At 32.1% G+C, this 21784-nt stretch overlaps 3 protein-coding genes across 3 annotated transcripts; 1 reads left to right on the top strand and 2 right to left on the bottom strand.

Moving 5' to 3' along the window:
* Positions 1-338: 338 nt before the first annotated feature.
* On the bottom strand, positions 339-5538 carry LOC111002023. Its single transcript, XM_022272113.2, has 3 exons — positions 5143-5538; positions 1175-1461; positions 339-570 (listed from the first exon to the last, which is right to left on the bottom strand). Exons 1-3 carry the CDS (start codon positions 5518-5520, stop codon positions 525-527), a joined length of 711 nt encoding a protein of 236 aa, XP_022127805.1. The 5' UTR covers positions 5521-5538; the 3' UTR covers positions 339-524.
* Positions 5539-14508: 8970 nt separating this feature from the next.
* Positions 14509-16922, top strand: LOC111002020. The gene is made up of 4 exons (XM_022272110.2): positions 14509-14843; positions 14959-15140; positions 15692-15976; positions 16371-16922. Exons 1-4 carry the CDS (start codon positions 14554-14556, stop codon positions 16556-16558), a joined length of 945 nt encoding a protein of 314 aa, XP_022127802.2. The 5' UTR covers positions 14509-14553; the 3' UTR covers positions 16559-16922.
* A 2909-nt stretch (positions 16923-19831) lies between these two features.
* On the bottom strand, positions 19832-21159 carry LOC111002015. The gene has a single exon (XM_022272104.2). The coding sequence runs from the start codon at positions 21001-21003 to the stop codon at positions 20242-20244; it is 762 nt and encodes a 253-aa protein (XP_022127796.1). The 5' UTR covers positions 21004-21159; the 3' UTR covers positions 19832-20241.
* Between the last annotated feature and the right edge of the window lie 625 nt (positions 21160-21784).

Here is a 21784-nt window from a genome sequence, read left to right as displayed (position 1 = left end):
AATAAATAAAACATATTAAATTATATATTTGTATCATATAACATTTATAATATATATAATTTACTATAATATATAAATGCATAATTATATATAATTCGATATATAAAAATGTACTATTCGATACTATTATTGTCTCAAAATATTTAAAATACTCTGTATATATACGATATGTTAATATTACATATATACATACATATATAAATATACTATTTACATTAAAAACATATATTTATTATTTATATAATTATTATAGACGCTAATATTTACATCTTATGTAATGATAAAGATTAATAAATATTAAAGCAATATCCAAAGTCTTAGAATATTTGGTATTTACATATATTACATATTATATGACTATATAAAAGAGAATTGAGGTACTTTTTAACTTAGAAACTTCATCATGTCCTTTGCACGCCATGTCAGTCTATAAATATCTTTGGAACAATGCATATGCATTTTGCTGTAAACTAAAATAAATAATAGTTCATAATGCCGCCACTAAAATTAATGATCCGGTGGATTTATTGGGTGTACGCGTTGTAGGCAAGGTCGTGTGAATCGAGGGACCTGCAATGGAAAATAAATATTCAGTCGTCATAATAATACCTTCTTTCGGCTTAGTTCAGTAAATATAAACAAAGAAATATATGAAAAATTTGTTATAAAATAAGATCTATGTTTTGTCAAAACTAGTGATAAAAGGATGAATGACACAGACAAACATAAAATATAATATGTTAGGCATTTTGCTGCGTCTTTTTTGCCAAAACAGCTGAAGGTACCAGCATCTGGCACCGCCCTGTATAAAAAATATATGCCACGGCAATCAAACCGTATAATCATTTCAAGGTTCTGATTTGATTTTTTAAGGCACTATGCTTCTATTGTGATAGATGACTTAAAAATATAAGCTATAAGATAGTAATATAATATGACATAATAAATAATTAATTTGGTTTTAATCATACTTTATTACTTGCCTGCTTGTTTAATATGGTTCATTTATTTATCTTAATATTATGTATGTACCACAACCAAATAAAGGATTTATTTATTGTAAATTCATTTAAGAATGTAAAGTAATCGATTACCGGTTGTTTAAGATGTCATACCATTTTTTAATAAATAAACAAAAGAAAAACAGAAATATTAATTAAACAATCCTCATCACCTGCTCCAACCAGCTCCACCATGTCCAGCAGAGACCACCACTTCATGAGCTTCTCCTGTTCCACTTGAGGAGAGAAGTTTCTTCAGACCAATGATACCAGCAAGCACCAAAGCCAACTTGGAGACAATCAGGGCCTTTCCAGCGAGGAGGGCCAGTGCTCCGAAGGCTAGGGGTACGATCATTCCACCGATGAGAAGTGGGATCGCAAGGAGTGGGGCAAGTTTCTTCCTCCTTCCACGACCTTCGTCGAACGCGCGCTGAAGGTCCGAACCGGTGGGGAATTTGATCTGTGATTGATAATTAAACGCTTAAAAAACCTCTTATCATAATAATTTTTAGATAAATTTACCGCAGTCATTATTAAACGGCCTAATCTCATATAGATACACATATACATATTATATAGTCTATAGTAATAAGGCAAGGACAGGGCTGTTAGAAGGAAGAAGCCGTGGTTGCGGAACGTTTGAGAGAGGACCTAACATCCGCAAAGGAACTTCATTCGCACCAAAAGACTCTTAGTCTATAAAAGTAAAGTCTAAAAATATAATAAATGATTTAATTATGTTACTTTTTTATGAAAAAAGATGTTGGGTTTTTTAATATTTAAGACAAAAAAATATTAGTTATCTATGTATAATTAAAAATCATAGACAAGTATTTTTATATGTAATTAATATCACAATCATAAAAACACCGTCCTAACTTTAAAGTACAATATAATTGGCGATGGAAAATTCAGAAGAGTTTATACTTCCTCCAAGTTCTGTATAGTTCGTACCTAGGATTACAGTTTAAAAAATATGAGTAATAATATCCATTACTACGTAGGTATTTGTAAAGACAATTAAAAGATTTATTTTACTTATTTTTTTGTAACTTCTAAAATGCAGATACCGATTGACAATAAAAGATGCACACCAACATTTGAAGTGGCATTTCCTGCAGTTACCTTTCTGGGTTCGGAATAGCCATTCTAAATAAGAACCGCAGTCTGACCAAATAAGGAATTACTATGCGGAATTACCTTTGTCAGTCTCCAACATTCATGAAAGCATGCAAGCCTAAGCTAAGTCCAGGACCCTTTTTAAGATACCCCATCAGTTGGAATACAAATAACACATTAATAGCTACCTCGGACAAAGAATTAGTCTAGCTATTCAAAGGGGGAACGCTGCCAGTATCTTCGGAACCTTGCCTAAAGGGACTACTTTTAATAATATATTTTAGTTTTTACATTTTAAGGTTAGTTATTATTTTAGAATTCAAATAATTAATAATATAATAATAATTAAATTATAATACATTTAATTAAAATCTGCGTCTGACCTGAGATTGAATGTAAGTGTTTACAAAATAAATCTTTAAGAAAATATTTCTCTTTCAATTCGATGGACTAACGTGAAAAGCCAAGTATAGATATAATTAGTTTAAGAAAAGTCCACAAAAACTCTTAGCCATCACGCATGACGCTATTAGCAAAAGAAACTATGTAGGTCGAAAGAAAACTGTTAAATAGAGTGTAGCGGGGAAAGAAGTGAAGATGAATTAATTGGTTGTAATTAAAGAGATGTCGTGAAAGCGGTGCGTTAATGTATTTCTGATTTTAAAGTAGAAATAATTTTCTTAACGTCTAATTGTATCGAGAAAACACAAAATGCGTCTTAACACAAAAAAAACTTTTTTTCTAAACATCAAAAGATCAGAAAGAAGATGTAAAGTTCCTGCCATATTTAAAATGCTGTGCGAGGTATGCGTTAATATATAATTTAACACTTAGTCATTTATACACAGTATTCTTGTATCAAGCCTAATATTGTTCTCCTTTTACGAGTTTTACAAATATGAAATTACAAGAGTGTCTTTTACGGTATAACGGAGCTATTCTCACTTTATTTTATTTTTTTATTTTATTTATTTTTAAGATTTAAGTTCAAATAATACAGAAGATTAGTTAGTACAATTAAAACTAAAGATCAGGCTGCTAGTTCGGGGACTTAAGGGTAATGCATTTAATTCAGTCGCCCTGGGTTTTGACAGAAGACTACCGTTCCGTGTTCGCGGTTATACGAAAATGTTTCAATCCTATTCAAACGCGGATAACGTATTTAATGCATCATTAATTATATAGTTGCAATTATCTAGTTATCCGACTCGATTAATCTAAATGTGACAGAAAATTAATTCGCTTGAGTTGTAACAAATTATGAAGGAACACGACATCAAGTGATTAATTATATAGTTGTTGTTAAAGTCCTGTGATTTCGTATAAAAGTTAAAAACTCACAAACATCCCTTCAAACCTTTCTTCTCTTTTCTTCTTTCTTCAAAATCCCTTTTGTAGTAAAATTTATCATGAATTCTGGCTTTCCATCTTTGGCTATATTTTCAGCGTATTTTTTTTACTCATATATAGTTTATGTTAGCTGTAGGATTACTAAATAAATAAACTCTTGCTTTTTCTTATAATTGTATGTTACCAGAAACTATTATCTCCCAAAATCCCCCCCCCAAAAGACCCCTCGGGCTAAGCGTCAATTACTAAACGACGAAGGCAGCATTTTACACACAAATAAAGTTTTATGGTCATTTATCATGCCTTAGTTTATGATAAACAGATCAGTAACCAAATGAAATCAATTAAATAACAGTTGCATAAAATAAGGTCGTGCAACAGCTATAATAAAGTCGTTGAACTTAATCCGTTTAACGACAGGGCGCGTAATGAATATGTAATATTACACCTTTTAAGACTATGACCTAAATGTCTTGTCTATCTAGAAATGAGGGCTTCATATATATAGATAGATATATATATATCTAAGTATACTGAGACATAAGGAACATAACTTTTCGCTTTTTTAAAGGATTAGGATAACTATGAATGGAGATTGCATAATTATTTATTATGTATGCTGTTTTATGCCACCCTAATAATATGTACAGGAATACAAACAGGGTCTCTTTATTTCATAAATTCTAGGTAAAAAAAAAATTTTTATGGCCAGTAAATTGTGAACATTTATTTAATTTTGATGTGTCAATTCTAGTATATTAATTAAATTGTTCTTTTCGTCGTTAATTTAAACACCAAATTGTTTCTTTATCAATTACCCGATTGGCTAATCTTAGCTGATACAAGATAACTACTAATTTTCCTTTGTTAATTAATTGATTCGTAAGCTCTACACTCATGCTTTGAACTAATTTCTTCCAATTACTCGCGTGAACGCATGTATGCAAGAAACCAGGTACATGGAAGACTGAACCATTAAGGTTATTCTTTAAGTTTTTTTTTATAGAATAGGGGGCAAACGGGCAGGAGGCTCACCCGATGTTAAGTGATACCGCCGCCCATGGACACCCTCGATGCTAAGGCTCGCGAGTGTGTTGCCGGCCTTTTAAGAATTTGTACGCTCTTTTCTTGAAGGATCCTAAGTCAAATTGGTTCAGAAATTGTTTAAGTATTTAACAAGTCAAGACTGACACTTGTAAAACATTTGTGAAAACTGCTGATACATTTTCGAAAGCTTTAACGTCGTTAAGAGTAGGTTACGTTTAGAAACTCGTCACCTTATGGACACTATAGAAAAGTGGACACTAGACAGTAATTAAAATAGAAGAGAAATTAAAACTAGGCTCAACTCACGCTTAAACGAATATCATAAATACGAAACTCTCTCTCGTTATATTTATACTTCTTATAAACCATTTTTATACAGATAACAAAGTTTGTAACAATCATTGGTAGAAACGACTTGAACGCGCTATGTTGAGTTGCGGTACAGTCATAACAATTTAAATATTGTTTGATAACTATTCGTGTATTAAATATACATTAGTTGTCTGTCACGAGGATCTGATCCAAGGACCTTTATGTCACTTTATATTATCTAAAGTCATATATATTTTTGTAATGGGTGGAATCTTAAATATTCCGATGGTTAGTTTCATTAAAAAATACATACCTGGACGGTATGAGTTTGCATGAATCCAACGATTTTGTCCAAAATGAGGTTGTCCAAGGAGCTCTCATCAAGATTTCTTGGAATCGCTTCCTCCTGCACTTTCTCGACTGCATTCTTGTCTTTTGTGATCGTGACTCCACCGAGAAGAGTGACTTCATCACTCTTTGAGATCCTGTTAAGCGCCTTAGCTAGCTTCAACTTCAAGCAGCTGCCAATATCGCTACCACTGCAGTCTCTGTATGTTTCATAGGCAACTTTGAGGTCTCCTAATACTGTGTCATCTGAACTCCTGCCCTCGTCCAGACTGTTTTGGTTTGTGCTAGCTGTTCTGGCGCTGACAGCCGCTGCAAGTGTTAACACGAGGAGGTAGTGAACCATTTTGGAGTCGTTCGCACGTTCGTGGCGGGATAACTCTGTTTGAAAATATTACAGTAATTGCGTTTATATGCGCTTAGTTTCACGGTACAGTGAAGTTTACTGAGAGGGATGCACCGATGCATTTATGCAGCTTGATGTACAGTCATGTAGAAATCGGGATAGACAAATTGTTAGGTGGGTAATTAAAGTTAATGTTCTGACCTTAGATGAACCGACAGCTATTAAGAGTTTTAACTACTAAGTAATTAAAATATAAAAGATCTCTTTTTAGTAAAAGAATAAGTGGTCACTGATAAGGGTGTTTCTTTATAATTGTATGTACTGAACGTATAAAAACGCAAGTAAAAAATGTGGGTTTTAAGGCCTTAATATATTAAAGAAATACAATATATTATAAATAAAATAAATAGTGATTTTCCAATTATGTTATAATTATTCATTTTTTCACTTTTGAACGTGATGGTACAATATAAGAGTGAGCTTAGCGAAAATAGCTTAACGGACTTACCAATAAAAAATCGGGAGCAAAATATCTTCTAGCGCAACTAATATAATAGAAAAATCGTAGAAACTTGAATAAATACCACATTCGTTATAGGTACATAAACAAGTAAATTGATTGGAAAAAATTTCAAAAATATAAATCTGTAGTTCTTAACACCTTTTTTTAAATTCCCAAAAAAATTGTACTCTGTTAATGTTATCAGCAAATTCAAGTATATATATATATAGTCTACGGTACTATATACATACATTACCATTGACCCTAAACCCTATTGTGTGTATAGTGTAATTATATTTTTCATAACACATTTAGATTAGTTAGTTTCACTCTACCGATAGATTTCATACAAGTACAAGTAATTTTATTTATTTTAGAATGATTCCAAACATCATTTTCAACTATCAATAGTGTTGTTCCAACTACCGAATGGGAATTAAAAAATCAGACCTTTGATACGAATCTTTGACGCTAGGTCGGTCGGCGTAGCATAGGGTAGCATGAAGGGTGCACCTGCAAATGATTTCTGTATAAATTTTTAGTGTTTTATATCACCTTACAATATTTGTTAATAGATGCTCCGTAACTAGTATTAATATAATCATTCTAAGCTTACTTTTCTTACTAACAGTTTACTCGATAGACTTGTAAAGTGCTCTTCCTATATAGTCTAAAATGGGTATACACTAGTTGACTGCCGGAAATACACTTATTAGTTCCCGTCACGCAGCCCAATGTCATATTCGTGTAATATCAGAATTATTTAAATGTATTCAGTACCGGTATTAACAGCACATATAAAAATAACACTGGCCTGTTAGACATTCCTATTATACAAAAAAATTATAGACAACAGATATTTGAATTTAGAAAATATTTTCGATGATTTTACAGTTTGATGAAGAAAATCTCAAAACGACATAAACAGTAACAGTACTGTTTACTGTGATAAAAATAAAAAAATATAATTAATTATAGTCATAAGTTGTCAATGGCTAAGCAATAAACAATAACCTACTAAAAAATATTTATTCATTTATTTTGATTTTATTACTTTTAATCAATATTGTATTTAGCGTATAATTTAAATATTTAGTTGCATCAAATTCAAAATTTATTTATACATATAGGTAACATAATGTACACTTATGAACGTCAAAAAAAAGAAATATTAAATGAATCTAATTTTACATTTACTACCAGTTCATCACAGTACCCATCATCATGGGTAGGGACGTAAAATCGATCCACAAAACTGTTTCAACTTAGGTTTTATGTCGATAGTAACACCGGATTTTTGGATCAACCACACCTCAAACATAAGAAACATGATACACTGAAATGAAGTTGGAATTAGTTTGATAGTTGGTATATTATATGACAGTCAAGTGTGTAACACAATGGTCCCGTGCAATTGTAATATTTAATTACTCGTTAGAAATACTAAAACATATCGAAATAATATATCATTTGTAAAACATTGTCTGAGATAAAGACGTCTACAATTTCGTGATCATTGTTATTCATTCAATGAGTTTGCAATTCAAATCGGCAAAAAATTCCCGCACACCATCACTATGCCTACACTAGTTATAGTCCAACTTTAGTACGCTAAAATGAAATCTATATTTAATGAAATGCAATAAAAAAGTAATATGTAATAAGTCAGTGGCAGTGACAGTTTACTTAAATACTTTAAGACTGTGGCAACCTGTGGTCAAATGGTCAGTCCATCGTGCTAAATTTTAGACATGATGTTGATACAACATTATGTCAAACTTATTTTGTCGATAACGTTTTCTTTTTGTAACATTTTTGCTTTAAGTAAATAATTACTTGTATTGTATGAAATAACGAATCATTGGTTTTGTTGTTCAAATTACGAGCCCAGATTGATAAGATGCCTAGTACAATTTATCTCATAAAACGCTAAATATTTTACTATACAATAATAAAAAATAGTAATATTTAATAAATCTTAAAATAATAAATGAATAGGGTAACCAAGGCAATATCTTTTTCGCCTTACAAACCTGCACTATATATTAGTCAAGCGTGCCTACGAAATGAATCCGATTCATACAGCAAAGTTTTATTTTCACTTTGAAAGAAATTATCTGTTCCAATCGTTGCATTTTTTTCATGAAAACACGTTCATTTTCATAAGTGTGTTAAACGCAAATCGCGAGGCAGCAAGCGGAATTTATTACTGCTGCGGTAAAGAACATAGTAGATTTCATAAAGATAAGGGATGATGTAGTGCACAGTAGCAAATTAAAACTGGTAAGTTTAATTGGTATATTTGTTACTTTTAAAATAAAAAGTTGAGTGATTAGAAAATCTCCAATGAAGTCAAATAAAAAATAATAGTTTATATTAATTATTTATATTAATAATATTTTATATTATTTAATTAATTATGAGAAAAACATTTTCCCGGAAGTTTTCGTATATATATTGTATGAATATAAAAAATATAATCGGTCCCGGGATGATTAAACTTAAGAAGCCTTTCCTATACATTAGATTTAATAATAATGTGCATGATTCAGGCTGTTTAGTTACAACCAATTTAATTTGTTTCTTTTATTTGTAACCCCGACGTTGTTATGAATAAAAATTCAGCGTTTTTTACTTTGTCAAGTGTTTTCAAACTAGACAAAGTAAAAAACGCTGAGCATCGAGAGTGTCCATGGGTGACGGTATCACTTATCATCAGGTGACCTTCCTGCCCGTTTGCCCCCTGTTCTAAAAAAAAAGATATACGCAAACATTTATTTGAAAACGTCTTCCATTGATATTATCTCAGGCTGAATATACCTATACAATTAAAATCGATTCAACGCATAATATACAATACTATATACTAATAAGCCGAGTTAATGAGCGTAGCATCACCGCTATATAGTTCCGTTCTTAGGTGATCTAGATATAATCTGGGATAGTTTTTATAGGCTTACTGTACTATTGATTTATATAATATTTGTGTAAGCAGTTAAATATGTAGGTGTTTTGTTGTTTGTAAGACAAAAAGGATATTTATGATAAATCGTTTGTGTGGCTTTAGTAGTCATAGTTTGTAACTCGGAAATTTCAGATTTGATATCCAGTGAAACACAGCAGTGGCATAGTTATAACTAAATTCAGAGTATACTTAATTCGAATATGCGTTAGTGGGTCTGCCCTGTATATATATATATATATATGTACATCTTATTTTTATTTCTCTGGTGTCCGGCATTATTAAACGAATAAATTTCTGTAATTATTTGTATTTAAATAATTATTAAATTTATTAGAAGGCTTTTAAAAGAAAATTAAAAAGAACCAATTCAACTTAGGGTCCTTCAAGCAAAGAGCGTACAAATTCTTAAAAAGCCGGCAACGCACTTGCGAGCCCTGTAGTGTCGAGAGTGTCGACTGTCGATGAGCGGCGGTATCACTTAACATCAGGTGAGCCTCCTGCCCGTTAGCCCCCTGTTCTATAAAAAAAAACCTCAATATGCTTTGAATCTGTGACATAATATCATGTTTTCACCAAGAACAAATACATTAGGGTGACCCTAATGGGCCGTGGGGCAGAAAGATATCTGTTATGTTAAAACTTCATATTTATCTCACAGTCACAAAGACGAAGTCGCGCCTTCATACAAAATATAATCACACTATCACCTATAATTTATGCCAATCATTTCACTTTCTAGATATTTGGTTATTATACTTTCCCATTAAGCTAAGGCCTCACTAAAGCTAGTTGAGTATCAGGTTTATTACATAGCAAACACAAGAATTGATCTACCACGATTTGACCAAGGCAAATTCTAATGCTTTTAATAAAGCACTCATTTTAAATAATTGGGCTGTAATTTCATTTGTGGTAAACCCAATTGGTTATAACCATTGTATAATTCGTTATAACGAATTGCGGCAGCGTATAATATAAACAGCAACCATTTAATCGTACATTTTGACCACATCAGTGCTAAGGTTTGTAGATAAATAATTTGATTTATATTTTAGGTACATATCTACCCACAATTGTTAAATGTGTAACAAAACTGACAAGACGTGGACTTTTGTTTTTTATTTATTTTTTCTTTTCTTTTTTTTGTTTTGAAATCATTTAACTAATATTGTCTCTGGAAGTTCTTTATGAGTTACCCTTATTATCGATACAAAGTAAAAATGTTTTTAATACACATTTAATTCGAAACGGGCTGCGTAAACTTAAGTATACTGTTATGAATTTCAAAATTGTAATCAACGTGATAGTTACATTTCCTTACAAGATCACGAAACACACATTAATGTGTGTATTACACAAAGAGCGTGTTTTATATTAGAAAACAGCATAGGAATCACCTGCGCTTGTATTCTTTTATTCCGAACAGCGATTTCAATTATCAACTTAATAATATACAAACCTCAATATTGTCAACTATAGATTCTTTCGAGTTTTACAATTGACAATATTTTTTAACTGTGCGGAAAGAGAGCCGGTGCGAATTCAAACTTATACATTTAATATTAACGACACCTTAATCAAATAAAAACAACTTTTTTTTTTGTATTAATTATCAAGATTACAGTCGAACTATAACGATGTAAAATTGTAGTACTATAGAACGGTATATAGCAGTACTGCGAACTAATAATAATATGCCTTAATACTTAAGTAAGTACCAAAGATACTATATTTTGAGAACTCTAACTTGACCATTTCACTAACCAATCTGTGGACTCGTACTGTATAAACTAGGTAAAGTAGGTTTGTATAGATTAGTAAAAACCACTGACAATTTCCTATTATCTAGATTTTACAAATCCGACCTATCAAAATCAATGTTAATTGTTTTATAGAGTACCAATTTTAATAGACAACGACAAAGTCCAATTCGATTAGTTCCTTCAATATCCGTAGCACTGATGTCGTAAATTTCTGGGCATAACAAAACCCAGTAGGTATTATAGTCGTATATATGAAATACAGCACCGGCGCAGATATTTAATGAAACTTCTACTCGCAGACACCCACGACTAATAGTCAAATAAGTACTTGAGTATTTTAGGGAGGAATTATCTCTTATGATTAAGTAAGAGTATATAAATTTTTATTTTCACATACGGGAATCAGACTTTTCCATGGGCGGCTGTATTACTTAACATCAAGTGAGCCTCCTGCCTGTTTGCCCCCTATTCTATAAAAAAAGAAGACTTAGCATCAGTCTAGTTTCTGAATCTAACCCTAAGGGTCAATTTCTTTAGTAAGGTTGAGAGATGATTTTACATTATATACTACTTCTTTGCCAGAGATGATTTCAAGTCGCCCAAACAAACGTAATATATTGTGCAATATGTCCTTGTGGTATGTGAATTCTTGACACGGAATTATATCTATGTCACTTCCTTCCTAAAGATTTCTCTCACGGACTCTTGTCCGGTTTGAATCGCTTTTTCTTTTTTAATGGAAACGGAATGTTAAAAATTATTAATATTTATGAATTAATTGTAACGTAGTTTATCATTTCGAGCTTAAATATAACGAATCTTAACAAGACAAACAGTATATTTTTTTCCTATTTGCTTTTTTAGTATGTATAAAATAAGTGAGCGTTACAAAGTGGGGAGGGTAACATAAAAACGAAGCATCAGCAATTTGTGGGGCCCTCGAGGGACGCCAGTGAAAGTAGCATGACTGATTCTATACTTATAAGGTCAAATTATAATATTATGACACGTAATGACCACCATTCAAAGTATATTGCCTTTAGAAAGTTAAAGCCTATCAACGTTCGATTATAAATTTGAAAATAGATTTGGGAGTTCACATCATGTTTGTATCTGTGGTCAATGTTCGGTTTTTGAATTTGAAAATACTTTACGATTCTAAAATACTGGCAACCTGCACATACCTGCAGCTCGTAGAAAAGAAAAACGAAATATTAACAATATAAACTTGGTTGAATATACATTATTCTTACAATTTTTTATATAAATACTTATATTCTATATATATTTTAAATTTTTCATGGATATATCGTGGTGATTATGGAGGTTAAATATGAATTCACAAGGGAAGAATTATATTAATAAAAAATATTAAAATTTATATATTTAAAAACAAATGTGGCCTTTCGACCTTGACTTTGTCTGTGTAAAAAGTAAAAATACTATATTTTCCTTTGTCATCTATAAAGCTCATGATTGCTCCTATATACACATACAATACATTTATTTACATTTCAGATAAACCTGACTAATGTTGTTTGTATAAATAGCGCAATTTTAGATATAAGTTTTTCCTGTGAAACAAACTTTAAATAAATTATTATTATTATTTGCAATCAAAATTAAGTTTTGAATGCAAAAAAAAAAGTTGTACCGTAAAGTCGTAACACATTACTTTCAGAACTATAATAGGCTAAAATATAACTGAAAAAGCACATAACCACACTTGGACTCCATACTGCATCCAATGAAGTAAATTAAATAATAGTGCGTGTATATTATCGATACGAATTTGAACAATGGGTCTATTAGTTGTAAAACAAGAGAATATTACATCAGCCAAACAAAACTTTTACTTAGGCAAACCGGACGTGTAGGAAGAATATTGTCTACTTTCACTCCTTGACATGACGCTGGATGACTGGCGTAAGCGCCACAGATAGCTTATAGAATTATAGGTTTTCCTGCTTAAGTATAAGGTTGAAATTCATTCATTATGTATGGCAATGGGAGTCTGAATGAAGAGGTTAGAAGCCTCGATCATTCTCGAAGAATAACCAAATTTGGAAAATGGTACGATCGAAAAGGCGATAAGTAAACAATTTCAAGTATTTTTGAATAAAATATTATGTTTTATTGAATGTTATGTTTTTATGAAACATTATAATAAAAGTTATTTTACTATTAGCACGAATTATTTAGGGCACAATATGACGTCTTTGTCAATATTTTGTTTATATTTAACTATACTTTTTACTTATAATATTGATTTATGTTCACATCAACGTTATTATAGCGAAGAAAAGTAAAATAAAAAAAAACGTATCAAGGAAGTCGTGCTGTTCAAAAACAAATGTCATTGCTGTAACTGATTGATAATATATATATATCTTAATATATATATATATATATTTCTTGTGTGCGTGTGTATGTGACTGAACTCCTCCTAAACGACTGGACCGATTTAGACGAAATTTTTTGTGTGTGTTCAAGGGGATCTGGGAATGGTTTAGATTCACAATTTTGTCCGCTGGACAATGTTTTTTTAATTAATTTTCAATTTATTAGTTGTTGTTGATTTTGGAATGTTTTACATTGGTTCCGACAGACGGCGCTACCATCGCAGTGTCAAATTTTAAATAATATTCGAATTTTAATTTTAGTCTGTCCCGAAATTTAAAAAGTTTTGTTATAATTGTGTTATATCGTGTGTGACCATGTGCTGGATCGTTAGATATTGTCATAACATTTGAATAATAATTTTCATCAAAATGGCTTATTAAAAATTGAAATTTTGAAATTAAAGACGTGTAGACAGGACAACGTCTGTCGGATCCGCTAGTATATATATATAAACTAATTTTAAAATATTTTGTGATACCCGTGCGGTTTTAATTATCAGAATAAATAAAATAATGACAATAATGTTGCTTAGCGCAATTCGAAGACTAATATATAATAATAATATTAATAAATCGAAGACTAGACCAATTCGAATTTTTTTTTTATTATTTTTATTCTTTGAAGTCTGAGATTGATGATTGATGAAGAGAAACATTTAAAAAAAAATTAAAAAATAATAATTTAGTAGCTACTTAGGTTTTTGTTTCGGATAATGGAACAGTTTCTATGAAACACAACACATCATCCATAAGTTGTTAAAGTTCACGCGGGCAGCTAGTATTAAATAATAATATTATTAGAATATTTGAGTGCAGAAGATAAATACTTAGGAAGTCGTATGTTATCTATGCTTCACAGGACCCAACAGCATGGTTACTTTAAGTATATTATGATTCATTCGGTTTTCATTTATGAGTATGGCAGTTTAAAACCTCACACACTTTCTAATTTGATCGTAACGTATAAGCCTTGATAAATACTATATGAAATAAAAAATTTCAATAATTCACCCAAAATACTTAGATGTCAAGTAAAATCGTGTGTTTTTATATGTAATGCCATCTGTCTCATAGCTGTGATAAATACATTATAAATTACCTAATAACACAACCCAGGTGCCTTCGTTATGTTCAGTATGTTAATTTTCAAAACATTCACTCATTATGCAAGTTAACGTAACATCTAATTTGAAAACGACCGAAACAGAATTGGCCACACACATTTTCTCTGCATTGTCTTTTCGTGGGAATTACCCGTGACGGTCTACGGAAACAATGGAAGAGTTCACTCGTTCATAACAAGAAAAGTCTATAAAGGAACCGAGGTTCGGCTCGTAATTTATACGTAATATCTAAATCAGTGCAAACGGTTGGCTAGAATCCCGATGAAAGAAAATCATAATGGCGAGATTCGTCATAATAATTTTAAGTTTAACAGGTGTGATGTCGATACAATTGCAGGAAGGCGAAACGATTCATGAGAACAACATAGATAATTCGTTGAACCAGTGTTTAGGAGATCAGAGGGTTGCATCGGTCGGTGTTTGTTTTGGGAAGGAATTATTAACGAAACTAAATAACTATGAAGAAACTGATTCTTTTAGTTTGGCGAACGGGATTTCATTTATCCGCGATGAGAAGACTCCGCGGGAAATTGGTGCCTTTCTTGACAAAGATCCTATGGATTTCCGGTATGTAGGTTTTGAATTCGCCCGTATGGGGTGTTACGGGATCACCAGATATTACGGCTTTTTTGAAATACATGAAGTACTCGACATTTAATCAGTCAAAATAAAATTCTTCCAGGTCAATAATGGAAGACGCCAGCAGTTTAATATCAAAGCGATCATTACATTGGGATATGGGTATGGTGTATCCAGGATTAGTTATGAGAATTGGACCTACATTAGCAAATGGAGTTCTGGAATTTGTAATTGATCCGAGAAATAAAGATAGAGCCTATCAAGGACAGGGGGAAGTTTCTACGGGTAATTATTTTTTAAATTATATTAGAAGCAAGGGAAGGGTACATAGGGGGGATATGTATTAAGCTATCGGTCATGCAACTTATACATATAACATAACTGAGTTTTGTGCTTTTAAACCTTAACATAGTCAAGCAAAATTTATAAATTAATGAAACATCGATTTTTTATTTATAATAATATTTAACACTACGTCATTACTTTTTGATATATAAAGATAAAGGTATCCTACTACAAAAATTTCAATAAGCGCCACCTAGGGGATTACGGATAAACGAACTATAAATGTCAAGGCTTTGACATTGAACTTGAGTAAATGCGCCATCTATTACTATTTAATCACATTATTTTAAAACAAAATTTAAATGATTAATTTCTAAGCCAAGTTATTCGTTCTTTTTTTAAACACAAGCAATAAAAGTATCAATTTCAATTGTTTATTAATAAAATAAAGATATAGCGAATAAATCACACTGCGAGCATTACGCTAAATTCCAGTCTATCTATCTCTCTAGCTTTTGTTAGGACCCTAATTTAAATAAAACTTTTTTCAGGTCGGTTATTGGCGCGAAATCTTCTAGTGCCATTTTTGCTTGGAATAAAGTTTCATATATCTACATTATTACCACTTCTGTTGGGTTTAGTTTTATTAGCGAGTAAAAAGGCTTTCTTGCTAGCCAAGGTGGCGCTACTTGCAGTGACTTTGTTTAGTGGCGCTGGTACAGGTTATGGTGGAAGTTATTTTGGAGGCCTTAACAACTTTGCTGGACCAACCTTATCTTCATATGTTACATCACATGAAAATGTCGGTCATTATCACCCCGCTGCTCCCTCTGGAGGTAACATTTTTCATGTTATTTAAGGTTTAATGTATATGTATATGTATATAAAACATCTCAATCTCCATCATAATTAAGAAAGCATCCCGCAACCTCATTTTTATTTAATCAGCACAAAAGATTCACCTTTACAAAAGTGTTAAATTATATGATATTATTAATAATCATATCGTCGTTTTATCATATCTTCTACCTTCAAAATATTTAATTTTTGGATGTATTTTACATATTATAAATATTACGAAGCAAAACTGCCGTAAACTTAAGACTTGTGAATCCTTGGTTATAAGGTTTTCACCAGGCTAAAGCTAAGATCTTGCCTTTAGTCTTGTTCACTGGACTAGGTATAAGCTCTATTTATTTAAATAAATCACGTGACCTAATACTATTTCAGGTTACTACAGACATCCTCACCATACGGAATATTTTTACAAAGAGCATGACGACTCCACAACTGGGTCTCCAATAACCCCAGACGAGCTTCGAGATAGATTAGAAAGATTATTTGTAACGAAAAAAGATGATCAGGACAAAATACGAAACGGCCGGAAGTTTTCATGGACCCCAATGAATGGGGGTTAGATTTTAATATTTTTATTAAAACACTAGTCACTTTGGATGTTCTTGATATCATTTGTGTCCATTCGGTTTAATTAAATTCATTATTTTTAAGGATTTTATGTAGGATGATTTATTTTCATTTTAATTATGCGCACACTGTTTGTAAATATGAATAAATAAAAATGAATCGCAATATATACGAAGACGGCCGGACCAATTTAAATTTGTTTTTATTTATTATCACTGATTAATATAGACTATTTTAATTTTAAGAAAAAATAAGGATTCCTACTCAAACTACATTAATGCTACCCAATTGTAAAAAAATGCCTATAAAATATATTTCATCGCATGTGCTGCGAAACTATTGAATTCAAAATTATTATAGAACATATCTTAAAAAAATGTATACAAATAATGTCCACTCGTGCTAAGTAATTAAATAGGTTTATGACGGACTAATAATTAAATGGGTCTATGACGTGTACAAGTCGTTGTAACTGGTTACCGATAACTTCCGGATATATTCCGTGCAAGTAAGACATTAGAAGAATTTAGAATTTGATATATATGCAACTGTACATCATTCTTTACTTTCATAGTTTTTCTTCAAATACCACTAACTGTATCGTCGCGTGCGCATCTATTTGCGTGATCAAAGCTTTCTACTACTTGTATGTAACTGTTTCATACTTATATGAAATTTACTTATATATAAAGAGTTTTTATTTTATTTACAGCAAAAATTAGAGTTTATTGACTGTAATTTAATTATTATATTGTAAACAGGGCAAGGACCTGTTTTATTAAATAAATTATCTTAGAAACCTTTTGTGATGATAAATATTTAATAATATATAAATAGAAAATTCTATCAAATTGAATTAGAAATACTGAAAAAATTAGACAAGGAAAGATCTACATTGTCTCATTAGAAACATTGTCCTAATTACCATCATAGCTAATTAATCTATATATATAAAAGAAAGTCGTGTTAGTTACACCACTTATAACTCAAGAACGGAAGAACAGATTTGGGTGAAAATTGGAATGGAGGTAGCTTAGAGCCAGGAGACGGACATAGGATACTTTTTATCCCGTTCGGCAGCGTTCCCGTGGGACTTGACATGAAACGTCAGTCACTATAAAACGTGGTATAACAAAAAAGAATAATAAAACGCAAATGATAGCTATGTAATTGACGTATAATGACAGCTATGTAATGACGTATATATGATAATTTGATATTTGTAAGAAATCAATATTCAAAATATTTCTATTAAATAAATAATTAAATGTAATGATAGTGCCATTGCCCATTCGTATAAACAGTGAAGAGAACTATAAAACTCGACATGGTCGTATGTATTCAGTTCATCCAAAGAATGATTAATGTTTCTATTTGTTGTTGTTGTCGAAAGACGCATTTAATCGAGTATTGGAGCGGGAACGTGAATATGATCACCAGGAATTAGACTTAGTAGTTCAAACGAATGTAACCCTGTTGAATTACCAGCAAGTTTATGATACTTTAATGAAGGCAAACGATGATGAAAATGGCAAGACATTCCTCATGTCATTAGTTTTAGCAACTGTTCGGGCGAGATCCAACATAGCGGTTGCAGTTGCTTCTTCTGAAATAGCAGTCACATTGTTAGAAGGATGCCGTACGGCTCATTCAGAATTAAAATTACCGTTAAATCTTCAAACTATTGAAGAACCAACGTGTAATATTGCAAAACACTCAGCAATGGCAAAAGTTTTAGCGGCATCGAAAATCATCATCTGGGACGAATGCACAATGGCGCATAAACGTGCATTAGAAGCACTTAACCGAACATTAAAAGATTTACGCAATGACTCAAGATGTTTTGGAGGAGCAATGATTTTACTGTCTGGCGATTTCCGCCAAATACTGCCAGTAATTCCAAGATCTACGGCTGTCGACGAAATAAACACTTGCCTCAAATCGTCAAACCTATGGCGCTATGTGAAGAAACTGCAGCTGACAACAAACATGAGAGTTACATTGCTTAATGATACATCTGCTGAAGATTTCTCGGAGCAATTGCTGACTATCGGTAATGGTCAAGTACCTGTCGATGAATGGAATCAAAAGACGAACTTATTAACAATGTGTTTCCAAACATTATTTCTAACTACAAAAATAATGAATGGTTGAGTGAGCGAGCAATTTTAGCGGCTAAGAATAAAGATGTAGATGACCTGAACTACATAATTCAAAATAAGATCATTGGAACAATGCTTCATTCAAATCTATTGACTGCGTCACAAATGAAGATGAAGCCACCAACTATCCCATTGAATTTTTAAACTCTTTGGACGTGCCTGGCTTACCACCGCACAATTTACGCCTAAAGGTTGGCTCCGTAGTAATCATGCTTCGAAACATAAACCAACCGTTGCACAGTTTTGCAACGGTATGCGTTTGGTGGTTAGAAAATTGAAGAACAATGTAATTTACGCTACGATAATGATAGGAAATCTCAAAGGTGAGGAAGTTCTTATTCCGAGGATCCCGATGATCCCAACCGATATGCCGTTTGAATTTAAAAGACTTCAATTTCCGATACGTCTTGCATTTGCCATGACCATCAACAAATCACAAGGCCAATCCTTAAAAGTTTGTGGTTTAAATCTAGAACATTCATGTTTTTCCCATGGTCAATTATACGTGGCATGTTCACGGGTCGGAAGACCATCAGCGTTGTTTGTTATTGCGCCTGATAATAAAACAAAAAATGTCGTGTATCACAAGGTACTTAAGTGAAGAACAACCTATGTACTAAAATACAGAAATAATAATGAATGATTAATGTAGGTATTTAATTTTTATGTATTTTTTCCAATAAAAAAAACAAACTGCTTATTTATTGCCATTAAGGCGGAACAAAGTTCGCCGGGGCAGCTTGTATTTGTATAAATTTGAATTGATAAGTCGGTTAGTCAGTCAACATAGTTTATTGAACTTCGATAAAATGCGGAATTAACTTGCAAAAAAACTTGATTTCTTGTATGAAGAATTCAATTATACTATAATTAGGTTTATTCATGATTATAATAATGATTTAATTATTATAAACTTTTATTAGTGTTTTGTTTTTAACATATGTATTCAGGATTAAGGTATAGTATTTTCAATTGTAGAATTAAATAAAACGAAAGTCAAGTTTCAATTCCCTTTTTTCGCCATATCTGTCCTCATACCCTATTAAACTAGAGTTATTGTATTATAACAAAACTTCAAATAAATTATTTGTTAAAAATCAAAATACTTATAAAGGTACTCGCGTAATTACCTCTTTATAAATAAATAAATAACTTATACCGCACCATAACAAAACTTAGCTTAATGTTAGTCTATTTTTACAAAATTGGACAATCGGATACGAAATAGGAAAATGCACAGTACCCGTCGACTAGCTTACAAAAATTAATAAATTATTTACTATAACTAAACTTAATAAATTACATCTTAATTTTTGGTGCAAATATAACAACATCATATACTTATATACATGACAAACTTATACAGACTTAATCTAAGAAAAGCGTTAATAAAATAATCTATAAACCAAAAGTGTCGTCTGATTTTCTAAAATTTCTCTATATCCTTTATATTGGGTTATGAAAGCTCTTGAAAGCTCGATGCCATGTCGTATTTTGTAATGAGTCGTAAGCTATTAGTGTCTAGCATAAGCTCTGTAAGCTCTGTCTTGAGCGGCGGCCTCATCTTCTACGCTTCTTCTGTAGTGACCTCCAGGCCCTGTTGAGTCGAAGTCACCTCCATAATGCGATGCTGAGTATGTGTGCGTTTGTGATACCTGGGGATGTTTTACGATCTCGTATGTTGTTTTCTCATGAGATTCTCCGCCAGCGACCAGCTTCTTCAAACCAATAACGGCAGACAAAAGTAGCGCAATCTTTCCAATTAGCAAGGCCTTACCCGCGATGATAGCAATTGCCTGGAATGCCATAGCCAAGAAGCCTCCCTTGATCGCAAGACCAGCCATAATGGGACCCATCATCTTCTTAAGCTTACCTCTTGCTTCTTCAAAAGACCTGCCAACATCAACACTAGCCAAAGTTGGAGATATAACCACACGATGACTCTGCAGCAGCTTTGAGGCTGATAGCTGAAGTAGCTTGTCAACGTCATCAGACCCTAAGGAGTTCAAATCACCTTCAGGTAGAGATGGGAAGGCTCTTCCTTGATCTGATCTCTTAACTAATGACACGCCTTCAAAGATGGGCAGTGTCTCCATCCTCGCTGCTCTGAACATTAACTTTGTTGCCTGGATCTTGAAGCACTGGATAATCTCCTGGGACTTCTCGCAATTATCGTACATCCTTCCGAGGAGCTTTAGTCCTGCTCCGAAGGTGTCTGCTGAAGTCACAGCCAGCATAGCACTGAAGCACAGGACAACAAGCCCGCGGTGCACCATTTTGATCTAATACCGCGGATGCCCCGTTCTTTCAACGCCACCAATGACCAGCTAATGCCAATGCGCCTATTGAAATGTGTAGAAAATACATGAACACTGGCATTTATCTATTTTCACCGGGAACTGCATTTATCTATAAATCTTTTAGAGCGTGCAATCGTTGCATCGTATAGTCGTGCACTGAGGCGTGTATGTATATGTTCAGTTTTGCGCCTGTGTGCATGTCGCGGCTATGTACTGGTCACCTGTGGCTGATCTTGAACACTGCACTTGGTCATTGTCAAGGTTAAATTGTATTTAAGACTTTGTACAAAATGACTATATTACATTTTTTTTACAATTCTTTAAGTATTATATGGGCCGTATTTGTTAGAATTTATTACATATATATATGATATATAATACTTTATTAATTGTCGAATAAGAGGCACGGTGAGGAATTAAACTTCGATAAATTGCATATTTGCCAATTAAAACAAATTAATAATTATTTCTGTGAAAATAATCTATTACAAGTGTATTTCATCTAGTATATCAGTGTCATTTCTACTAGAATTTTCGATATTAATTTAGAGAATCAATTTTTATGCCCGGTAGAATTTTTTTTTACAATTTTTCCATCACTCAAGTTTAAAATATATCACTATTAGATAAAACACATCTATAGGCATTTATTTCATGACTGTAGCAAAGTCTAGTTCGAAGTAAAAACTTCACTTAAGTAAAGTAACTTTGCAGAAATAGGAAAATACACTAGTTGTAAATTAAAACTATTAAACAT

Source organism: Pieris rapae, chromosome 11 (assembly GCF_905147795.1).
Source record: "Pieris rapae chromosome 11, ilPieRapa1.1, whole genome shotgun sequence".
Classification (NCBI taxonomy): domain Eukaryota; kingdom Metazoa; phylum Arthropoda; class Insecta; order Lepidoptera; family Pieridae; genus Pieris; species Pieris rapae.
Note: the sequence above shows the minus strand (reverse complement) of the source record. Positions and strands in the feature narration are given on the sequence as shown.

Bases quoted from the DNA above. Each gene is read 5' to 3' on its own strand.
- LOC111002020 (XM_022272110.2), top strand. From the start codon at position 14,554: ATGGCGAGATTCGTCATAATAATTTTAAGTTTAACAGGTGTGATGTCG. The intron at 14,844-14,958 runs GTATGTAGGTTT...AAATTCTTCCAG, and splicing joins AAAGATCCTATGGATTTCCG to GTCAATAATGGAAGACGCCA. The intron at 15,141-15,691 runs GTAATTATTTTT...AACTTTTTTCAG, and splicing joins ACAGGGGGAAGTTTCTACGG to GTCGGTTATTGGCGCGAAAT.
- LOC111002015 (XM_022272104.2), bottom strand. From the start codon at position 21,003: ATGGTGCACCGCGGGCTTGTTGTCCTGTGCTTCAGTGCTATGCTGGCT.
- LOC111002023 (XM_022272113.2), bottom strand. From the start codon at position 5,520: ATGGTTCACTACCTCCTCGTGTTAACACTTGCAGCGGCTGTCAGCGCC. The intron at 1,462-5,142 runs GTATGTATTTTT...TATCAATCACAG, and splicing joins TGCAAACTCATACCGTCCAG to ATCAAATTCCCCACCGGTTC. The intron at 571-1,174 runs GTGATGAGGATT...TTTCCATTGCAG, and splicing joins GGTGGAGCTGGTTGGAGCAG to GTCCCTCGATTCACACGACC.